Source organism: Garra rufa, chromosome 13 (genome assembly GCF_049309525.1).
Source record: "Garra rufa chromosome 13, GarRuf1.0, whole genome shotgun sequence".
NCBI lineage: Eukaryota > Metazoa > Chordata > Actinopteri > Cypriniformes > Cyprinidae > Garra > Garra rufa.
Genome location: NC_133373.1, coordinates 132,729 through 144,513, shown reverse-complemented (window position 1 = coordinate 144,513; position 11,785 = coordinate 132,729). Strand labels below are relative to the sequence as shown.

At 32.0% G+C, this 11,785-nt stretch overlaps 1 protein-coding gene across 1 annotated transcript in view; it reads right to left on the bottom strand.

Moving 5' to 3' along the window:
* Positions 1-3,471: 3,471 nt before the first annotated feature.
* LOC141283293 (hypoxia-inducible factor 1-alpha-like) overlaps positions 3,472-11,785 on the bottom strand; it is a 20,408-nt gene continuing 12,094 nt past the window's right edge. Inside the window, exon 7 of the mRNA XM_073816578.1 lies at positions 3,472-3,642. Coding sequence (XP_073672679.1) covers positions 3,472-3,642 — 171 coding nt within the window. The remainder of the gene's footprint in view (positions 3,643-11,785) is intronic.

Genomic DNA, 11,785 nt, shown 5'->3' with positions numbered 1-11,785 from the left:
CATGCAGCCACTTGGGCTATTTAAAGTCTGCATCAGCTGACATGAGCTGCTCTTAAAAAACAAGACTGATTTAAGAGAGACACAGGTTAGCCTAAGTGTTTATTTGCCTCAAGTGAGATTATAAAGATTAAAGTCTTTCTAGTTTTAGTATTCCATTGATTTTACATGCCGCCAGACAAAACAGCTGTGTCCTCTTATGGCCTGTGAAATGGATGCTCTTTTTGCCTTGAGATGAATCTGTGTGTGTATTGTATTACTTTATAAAACAGGCTTTGAATTCTAAAAGGCATAGTTCACAAAAGAGACTTTTTGTCCATGTAAGTTTTATTTTTTTATTATTTTATTAATTTTATTTATTTTTTTCTGCTACATCATTGCATCCAGTTTTCTTATTATTACTAAATAAAAATAAAAACATTACTGTGAATCAGTTTAAATACATTTGTATGACCTCAGACTATAATTACCTTTTCTAAGTTAGCTAAGTCTAAGTTTTAGTTTTTGATATATAGTGTATTATATTACCTGTCTACATGAAACATTCCACTAGATAACTGTATTAACTGTGCTGAGAAACATAATTGAACAATTATGAGATTTTACCAACTTTGGCAGCCATATAATATAAAATTAAAAAACAAACAAACAAATAGATGAAAAACTGGTCCCTTAGAGGAGATAGGGATGAGGATAGGACGAAAATTGTTATATTTGTTAAAAGATTTTTTTTTAATGCTTTTGCAAAACAGTGTTATTTTAGTATCACTGAGATACTATTACTGTTTTTTTAACTTTATATATTTATTTTGATTTTACATTTTATAATTAATTTTTGTTAACATTGTAATAATTTTTGTGTTTTTGTCATTTGTTTTTAAAATATGTCTTTATCATTTTTTAATTAATTTTTATTTATTTCAGTTAAAGTTTTAGTTGTTTTTGTACATGACGTTTAAACTAAATGAAAAGAGAAATGTTTCCTTGTCAACTAGTTAAAATAAATTGTTTATTTATGTATTTTTTGTGTATTTTGCTGTAATTTATTTTTTTAAAATTTAAAAAAAAATTTTTTTTAAACATTTTTCTTTTAAATATAGTTTTACTTTTAGTTAATTGTTACGATCAAACACAAATTTTCTTGTTGAAACACAAAGCTTTTTTATTTTAAAACAATTTTTTATGAAAATTTAGTTTTCCTTTTGTTAATTTAATAATCCTGTTACAATCAAACACAAATTTTCTTGTGGGAATGCAAAGCTTTTTATTTAATTTTTTTTAATTCATTTTGAAAATCATTTTTTTGTAAAAATATAGTTTTACTTTTTGTTAACTACAATGATCAAACAAAATTTTCTTATGGGAACGCAAAGCTTTTTTATTTAATTTTTTACAAAAAATTTTTATTACCATTTGTTTTGTAAAAATATAGTTTTACTTTTTGTTAACTCTTATGATCAAACAAATTTTCTTGTAGGAAAGCAAAGCTTTTTTTATTTTATTATTTTATTTTGAAAACCATTTTTTTTGTAAAAATATAGTTTTTGATTTTGTTAACTACAATGATCAAACTAAATTTTCTTATGGGAACACAAAGCTTTTTTATTTAATTTTTTACAAAATTTTTGGTAAAAATATAGTTATATTTATAAAATATAGAATATATTTATAAATATAGTCATAGTTATAAAACCTTTTTATTTTATTATTTTATTTTGAAACTATTTTTTGTACAAAAATATAGTTGTACTTTTTGTTAACTGTTATGATCAAAAACAAATTTTCTTGTGGGAATGCAACGCTTTTTAATTTATTTATTATTTTTTTTTTTTGTAAAAATATAGTTTTCATTTTTTGTTAACTATAACAATCAAACACAAGATTTTTATCTTATTATTTTATTTTATTTTTTTGTAAAAATATAGTTTTAGTTTTTGTTAACTATAAGTTTTCTTGTGGGAACACAAAGCTTTTTATCTTATTTTATTTTATTTTATTTTTTGTAAAAATATAGTTTTAGTTTTTGTTAACTATAAGTTTTCTTGTGGGAACACAAAGCTTTTTATCTTATTTTATTTTATTTTATTTTTTGTAAAAATATAGTTTTAGTTTTTGTTAATATAATAACCCGGTTACAATCAAATACAGATTTTCTTGTGGGAACGCAAAGCTTTTTATTTTATTACTTTATTTTAAAACAATTTTTGTTTCTAAAAATATAGTTTTAATTTTAGTTAACTGTTACAATCAAACACAAATTTTCTTGTGGGAATGCAAAGCTTTTTATGTTATTATTTTATATATAAATATATTTTTTTTGTAAAAATATAGTTTTAGTTTTTGTTAATATAATAACCCTGTTACGATAAAACACAGATTTTTGTGTGGGAATGCAAAACTTTTTATTTTATTATTTTATTTTGAAAACAGTTTGTTTCTATATAGTTTTAGTTTTTGTTAACTATAATGATCAAACAAAAATTTTCTTGTAGGAACGCAAAGCTTTTTTATTTTATATTGAAACAGTTTTTTTTTTTAATTAAATACATAGTTTTCGTTTTTATTAAATACAATAACCCTGTTAAAATCAAACACAAATTTTCATGTGGCAACGCAAAACTTTTTATTTTATTATTTTATTTTGAAACTATTTTTTGTACAAAAATATAGTTGTACTTTTTGTTAACTGTTATGATCAAAAACACATTTCCTTGTCGGAATGCAACTTTTTTAAATTTTATTATTATTATTTTTTATGTAAAAATATAGTTTTTGTTTTTGTTAACTATAATGATCAAACACAAGTTTTCTTGTGGGAACACAAAGATTTTTATCTTATTATTTTATTTATTTATTTTTTAAAAATATAGTTTTAGTTTTTGTTATAATAACCCGATTACGATCAAACACAGATTTTCTTGTGGGAATGCAAAATTTTTGTATTTTAATGCTATTGTGGTCACATTTTATAAAAAAAAAGAAAAAAAAAAAGAAAAAAAGAAAAGAAAAAAGCTTTGCGTTCCCACAATAATTTTTTTTTTTATTGTTATAGTTAACAAAAACTAAAACTATATTTTTTTCCCAAAAAATAAAAATAAAAATAATAAAATAAATGTATTTTTCCTTCCACCTCTTTTTTTCCCATCATCACGTCCCCTTAGGGGCTCCATTAAAACTAATAAAAGCTAAAGTAAATGAGAAAAATAATAGAATAAAAATGTAATTTACATCTAAACTATAATGACTTTCATTGCAACACCATTCATTCCTCGCATAGACTTTCCTGTAGTGGTTATGCTGTGGATGTGACTGTAACACGGTCCTGCTCCACTCGCCTCAACTCCTTTTCCATATTAGTTATTAATGCTTGACTTCTTGGCAGAGACTTTATTAGTCTGAACGTGCTGTCTTGGCTAGGAATGCGATATATCATGAGTGACAGAGCATTACACGATTATCATCTGCAAACAGGATCTAGGTCTTTCGCATCCTCAGGGAGCACTTCCTCGCAATTGGCCCCTGATCCGAGGGCAAGGGCCATGGCGTGGAGACCACTGTAATGAGTCTCAACTCTCCTTCCTCAAGGGGACAGCACTTCACTTTATCCTTTCCGCCTCTCCTTTCAGCCGGTCCTGTGGAGGCAAACTGAAAGGAGAGGAGGAGGAGAGATAATGGAGACTATTCAATGAAGGAGAGAAGTGGCCACCTTTTTTAATGGCTGTGTCAAATGCCACGTTCTCTCTCTCTCTTTCTCTTTTCCTCAGGGTGGGACTGTGTGTGTGTGTGTGTGTGTGTCCAGAGAGAACTGTAGCTCTGCCGCATTATAAAAGCCTTTCTGTGTGTGTGTGAGAGCAAAGATGATTCCGTTTGTGAGTGCCTTTATGTGTGTAAGGATTTGTATTGTCACAGACATTTTGTGTCTTGATTTGTTTCCGGTGCTGTAATGTCCTCCTTGGCTTGCTATTTTTATACCTGCGTCGGGAGGCTGAAGTCAGCTCACTAAACCGCTAATGAAGACTAGAGAGGATGACTTAGTCTTTTTAATGGCTGGAACAATGTTCAGGTCTTTAACCCACCTGCTATGGCTAGACCACTGTGTATCAATTACGTTGATGTCAAGACTGCATTGCAATTCAATTTGTCAAACGGAAGAATGAACTGATTAAGGCAGTTTTCACAAATGGAGTACAAATGAGGGCTTGAAACTCAACTCTTTTTTCTTTTCAACAAATTGCCACTGAAAGGAATGTGTTTAACCTTAGGAAAAAAGGTGTCTGGTCATCTCAGATGATTAGACTAAATGTTATATGTGCTGTTTTATTTTGCATTTATATTGTACTTTTTATCCTGGAATTCTGACTTTTTTGAAATTCTGACTCTGACTTGCATGATATAAATTCGCACTTGCAAGTTATAAAGTGAGAATTTCAAAATTCAGACTTGTTTCTCACAATTGTGAGGTTATATCTCGCAATTCTGACTTTTTCTGACAACTGCAAGTTAAAAAGTCCCATTTTGAGGGGAAAACAGACTGATATGTTCTCAGAATTGCAAGTTTATATCTCACAATCTATGACATATTTTGCAATTGAGTGAGAACATTTATATCATGCAATTCTGAGAAAAAAAAGTCAGAATTGTGAGTTTATATCTCACAATTCTGACCTTTTTTCTCACAAATGCGAGTTTGTGTCTTGCAATTCTGACTTTTCTCTCAGAATTGCACGTTTATATCCAGCAGTTTCTCACAATTTCTGAATTTTTCTGACGATTGCAAGTTATAAACTTTTCTTTTGAGGGGAAAAAGGACTGATATGTTCTCAGAATTGCGAGTTTATATGTTACAATTCTGACTTAATAACTTACAATTGCATGAGAAAATCGCAATGAGAAGAAAAGTCAGAATTTCGAGTTTGTCTTGCAATTCTGACTTTGCAACTCCCAATTGACATTTTATATCATGCAATTCTGAGAAAAAAGTCTGAATTGTGAGTTTGTATCTCGCAAATCTGTCCTTTTTTCCTTAAATTCTGACTTTTTCTGAATTTTTCTAACAATTGTAAGTTAAAAAGTCAAATTTTGATGGAAAAAAGACTGATATGGATTGCAAGTTTATATCTCACAATTCTGTGATTCTGACTTAATAACTCGCAGTTGGGTGAGAAAATCACATTCCTGGGAAAAAAGTCAGAATTGTGAGTTTATCTTGCAATTCAGACTTTATTTCTCAGAATAGCAAGTTTATATCTTACAATTCTGATTTAACTTACAGTTGCATGAGAAAATTGCAATGAGAAAAAAAGTCAGAATTGTGATTTTATCTAGACTTTATTTCTTAGAATTACGAATTTATGTCTCACAATTTTGACTTTGCAACTCGCAATTGTGAGTTTATATCACACAATTCTGAGAAAAAAGTCAGAATTGTGAGTTTATGTCTCACAATTCTGAGAAATAAAAGATTGTGACTTTATTTCTCAGAATTGCAGGTTTATATTTCACAATTCTGACTTAATAACTCAAAAAAAAATTGCAATTTCGAAGAAAAAGTCAGAATTGTGAGTTTATCTAGCAATTCTGAATTTGCAATTTGCAATTGCGATTTTATATCACGTAATTTTGAGAAAAAAAGAAATGTGAGTTTACATCTCGCAATTCTGGCTTTAATACTTGCAATTGTGAGTTTATATCTCACAATTCTAAGAAAAAAGGCCAAATTTCCAGAAAAAATTGTGAAAAATTGTAAGATAAATATATATTATTTTATACTGCTTTTTTGTTGTTGTTATTTTTACTTTAAATCAAATGTACCCAACTTTAAGTTAACTGGAATGCACAATGAAAAACATGATTTTTGAAAATTGATTAAAAAATTGGCTTTGCTTTTTTTTTGTTTTTTTTGCTGTTTTTGCAAACAAACTCTTCATATATTCTATATATATGATATAGGGTGGAATAAAATATTTACATATGCACATTTTTTGAAAAACGTCAGTGGAGAAAATACTCACAGCATGTGATTACCACGCTTTCCTACAGCATTTCTGTTTGTTATGAATTATGCTTCTGAGAGCTTAAGGTTTCAAAAAACATTTACATAAATGATTAATTTAAGGTTAAAACCAAAGAAAGTGTTTTTAATTCCCTTAATTCCATACTAATTGGTTAAACTGTTGTTCCAGACAATAAAATGAACAATAAATAAACAAACATTTCTAAATGTGTTCTCTAATTTTTGATTACAGAGACAAGTTTCTTGTTGGGGAATGCACAAATTGTGGAATGGCCGATAGTTTACAGTAATGACGGATTCTGCAAGCTATCTGGTTACCACAGGGCAGAGGTCATGCAGAAGAGCAGCACCTGCAGGTGAGTGACTCTCCCACTTGTCTTTTTTTTTTTTACCCTGTCCTCATTCAAGGATAGGCAGTGATGTGATTCAAATTTATATTCGCAACTTCCCAGGCTACGGCATGCAGGATCCAAAAATGCATTAGTGTGCATCATAACTAAATTATGTGTGTTTTCACAGAATTACATTATTTTGGTTACGAAAACGAAGCCTCGCATACTTTTTCAGAGGGATTATGCTCAGATAGCAGAGGCTGAATCTATTAAACTGATGCAATGCGGAATATGAAGTAGAGAAAGGACAGAAAGGATCAATTACTATTGTTTTTTTTCTTCCTCAAGTGAGAACTGACCGCTATTCCTGCTAGCTTCGCTCATCAGACAAGTGTGGATGTGTCGCTAATGATTTGATGAAGTGTTAGGGACAAAAGTGTCATTTTCTCACTCTGCTTGAGTTAGCAATGCTAAAGCACACTTCTCACATCAGTTCAGCTGTGTTGAGCCATAGTAGAATCTGCGTGTGCTATTTAGCCACTCAGAGAGCGCATTTCTCCTGAGCCATCACTGAACACCTTGTTAGCGCTAAATATGCTCAGTAAGGTGCCAATCATCGGAGTAGAAATAGAAATACCAACTGCAGCGATTTGGCTCTACCTACATGCGGTGATGTGGATCAGCCTACAGACTGTGATATGACTCCAGATTGACTCAGAATTCAAGGGGAATTTTGGAGGTAGAATTGGCACAGGCCTTTGTCAGTTAAAGCAATAAGGGTGAGGATTTGATACTGAAGTACTAAATAGCTTAGGGCCACAAAACTCAAATGCACCATAATTACCTCTGTATTTTTGGTTTTATGGAAGCTGAAGTGATAATAGAATTCAAAACAAATAGATTTTTTCAAAGGAAACTGGGGGATTCAGCACTATGCTAAAGAGGTCTCAAAGTCGCCCGGTCCTGATTGTAGTAATTTGCTGAAATCGCTACATTACGGGACTTACGTGTGGAAGATTGTCCTCCTGTGTCCACTTAAGAATAAAATGGACAATAGATGAGAACAACAGAGAAAAAGAAAGTTTAGTGCTCAAGAATGTAGTTAAAGGGGACATTGGATGCAAATTTCACTTTTACATGGTGTTTGCATATAAATGTGTCTTAGCACAACCACCCTACAATGATAAAAATCCTTTCACTCCTTTTTTTAGTCTCAACTATCAAGCCGTTTTAATTTTCTGAGCAATATGATGTCATATTGTTTAAGCCCCACCCACAACCGCAGTGAAACCGGCATTAGATTCATTTTCTTCTGACAAGAGAGCCACTGAGGATGCATTAGTTTTGTTTTTCATGGTAATATGTCACCAAATACACAAAAAAATGGAAGAGAGGGGCGGGGTAAGCAGAGCTCATTAACATTTAAAGAGCCATGCACCAAAGCGGGTCGCTGTGAACAGAGCTGATTTGATAAGGTAAAAATGGTGTTGTTTTACACAACCATTAAGGAATTTTAACTAAAGTATGTTGCAAACATTTCATGAAGACTATAATGGACTTCTATGGTGCCCCCGAGTTTGAACTTCCAAAATTCAGTTTAAATGCAGCTTTGGAAGTTCAAACTCTGGGGCACCATAGAAGTCCATTATATGGAGAGGAATCCTGAAATGTTTTACTCAAAAAACATAATTTCCTTATGACTGAAGAAAGAAAGAAACATCTTAGATGACAAGGGGGTGAGTACATTATCTGTAAATTTTTGTTCTGAAAGTAAACTACTCCTTTAACTTGTGGAAAATGGGCATCCGATGTTAATTAACTAGAGAACTGAGTACTGGACCTTAAAATAAAGTGTGACCAAAAAAATACATAGATAGTTTTCCACATTCACATTTTTATATTTTCAAGAAATTGAGAAATTCAAATCTCAGCATTGAGAATGTAATGTTTTATCCAATACATGATTATAGCCATTATACACTATATTGGGACACCTCCTTGTAATGAACAGGTTTGACTAATTTAGTAATTTCCAAGAGTACAAATCTTAATGTTTAAGCATATAATGATATTCCAGGGGATTGTGTGCTTCTAATTTTACAGCAACAGTTTTGACAGGACCCTCTTCCATTCTAACATGACAATGCCTTTGTGTATAAGGCAAGGTTCAAAAAGAAATGATTGATTCAGTCAGTGTGGAAGAACTTGCAGAAAGCAAAGTTCTAATATCAACTAAACAATCACCAATGACTTGTGAAAATAATCACCAAAATTGTGAAAATAAAGTCAGTACTTTTTTTTTTACTCTTTTATTCCATGGCCTCCATAGACTGCTACTTAAAAACTCATTTTCACAGCCTCATTTTCATCCAAGAAAAAAAAAAAATCAAAATGCCATCTACCCCGTCTAAGGTCTTACCATTTGTCATATAAAACCCAAAATCAGAGATAAGAGGTGAATTTTCTGCTCCTCAGGTCTCATTCACTAAGCTTCCTACCCACCCCGTTGAATTTATACACTTACTATATAACAGCAAATAAAGTTAAGTCCTGTTCAGACCTATAATTTGTCACATTCTAAAAGCTGTTTCACTCTGAAATATGTCACAATACATAAGTTATAACTTCTGTTACATGACTTTAAAGTTTGCTGAGCAGGACACTAATTATAAGATGGTGTGAAATCAAAAATCCAAATGGCAATATGCAATAGCGGTTTGCTTTTTTATATTTAAATTGGCATTGCCTTATTCTAGTTGTAAAGGTTAAAACAAGGTTAAGATACTGAAAAACAGTAGTGTTTAGTTGGACTCGGACTCGACTCGCCCCATTTTGGACTCGGACTCGACTTAGGTGGACTCGACCCAACATTAGAATTTGTACCCATGGAAATTACTACAGTAGTCAACCTGTTCATTATAACGGGGTGTCCCAATACTTTTGGCAATATGGTGTATCTGCAATACATTAATATAACATGAAATTAATATACTGCATAAAATGATCCACCACACATTTTCATCCTGAATCTTACCTCTTCCTTGTGTGAATTCCAAAATATACAGCTTTGTCATTATGTATTGAACATATTTGTCTTTAAAATTTTTATTTAATTTATATTTATATTTTATAAGAGGCTAATTTAAATAATTTTATGAATGTGTTGTTTATCATTATTAAATTGTATAGTATTAAAAGATTTGTTCACTTCTAGAATAAAAACGTCCTGATACATTTACTTACCCCCTGTCATTCAAGATGTTCATGTCTTTCTTTCTTTAGTTGAAAAGAAATTAAGGTTTTTGAAGTAAACATTCCAGGATTTTTCTCCATATAGTGGTCCAAATTGCAGTTTTAGTGCAGCTTTAATGGATTCTACACAATCCCAGCCGAGGAATAAGGGTCTTTTGTAGTGAAACAATCTGTAATTTAAAAAAAAAAAAAAAAAAAGTATATACTTTTAACCATAAATGCGTGTCTTGCACTAGCTCGACTTCAAGTTTTACATAGGGCAAAGTACCAATAGACCCAATGTTTACAGCGTGAACATGCAAAGAAAGTCAAACGCTCTTTACTAAAAAAGGTAAAACAACGATGTCGGACGATTTTGAAGTTGGAGGAGAAAAATTAGATAAAGTTCTTACCAACATGATTATGCAATGCATGAAGAAGTGTATGTGCATCACAGAGCTAGTGCAAGAAAATAAATGACCATTTCACTAGAGAAGACCTTTATTCCTCGGCTGGGAACGCGTAGAGGCCATTGAAGCCGCATTGAAACTGCATTTTGGACCTTCAACCAGTTAGCTACCATTGAAGTCCACTATATGGAATAAAATCAAAATTTTCCTCAAATACCTTTATTTTTTTTTTGCTGAAGAAAGAAAGACATGAACATCTTGGATAACACCGGGGTGAGTAAATTATCAGGACATTTTTATTCTGGAAGTGAACTAATCCTTTACAGTAAGTCTAGAACCACTTGTGATGCTTATGTTTAGCATTTTTTGAATTTGATGCACATTTTTATTCCAAATTCTAGGAAAACAAGTGAAAAGTTGAATTAGAAATTAACATACATTTCAGATTTTACTGCATTTCTCCCTTTAGTGACATTAGCATTCAAGCAGCATGAACTCAGGATTGTACAAAAGTGTTCACGTGATCATTGTCTCAAATCTACTTAATTAGAGATGTAAAACAAGGGTGGAATTATAAATATTTTGTGTAATTTTTTTTTCTTTAAAACTTCAGCCACTAAAACCACAAGAATACCTTATCTTTTGCTGCTTTCCTAAACTGTTTCAAATTTAACGCTTCCTATGTTTTACAAAACCTTAAAGGGATAGTTCACCCAAAAATGAAAATTTGATGTTTATCTGCTTACCCCCAGGGCATCCAAGATGTAGGTGACTTTGTTTCCTCAGAAGAACACAAACGAAGATTTTTAACGAAAACCGGTGCAGTCTGCCAGCCAAATAATGGAAGTGGATGGGCACCAAACCTTTAAAAGTAAACAAAAACATGCACAGACAAATCCAAATTACACCCTGCGACTCGTGACGATACATTGATGTCTTAAGACACGAAACTATTGGTTTTTGCGAGAAAATTAACAGTATTTCTATAATTTTTTACCTACAGAGCCACGTCCATCTGTCATGAGCACGAGTTTAGCATCAGGCACGTTACGTGTACGCGCTCTGGCGTAGGGTACACGCTCTGGTGTAGAATACGCAAACACCGTAAGGGGAAATCGGTGAAAAGTCCCAGATGAGTTTGCGCAAGCAAACGTAATCTTTTAGCTTTTAATTGGTTTGAACAATCAGGATAAGCGCAAGTAATTACCATTTTGAATAGCCGCTATACCTACAATCTCTGTGCACTGTGTAAACAATAAGTGTTGTATTCATGCGACAGATCGCTTCCGGCATTTGCGTATACTATGCCAGAGCGCATACATGTGTAACGATCCGGATGACAAGCTCGTGCTCAGGACAGATGGACGTGGCTGTGTATCAAAGGTAAAAAATGATATTGTTCAGTTTCTCGCAAAAAACATGTCTTAAGACATCAATGTATCGTCACTAGTCGCAGGATGTAATTTGAATTTGTCTGTGCATGTTTTTGTTTACTTTTAAAGGTCTGGTGCCCATCCACACACATTATTTGGCTGGCAGACTGCACCGGTTTTCGTTAAAAATCTTCGTTTGTATTCTGCTGAGGAAACAAAGTCACCTACATCTTGGATGCCCTGGGGGTAAGCAGATAAACATCAAATATTCATTTTTGGGTGAACTATCCCTTTAAGGGTAGAACATGTCGGAACTGTGGCTCAGTATCTACTGTTTGTCCAGCCTCCACATGTTAAATAGAGCGACTGCAGTAACTGACAGCCCGTGTCATCAGCCACTCCCTCTTGTGCACACTCTGTGAATTAACT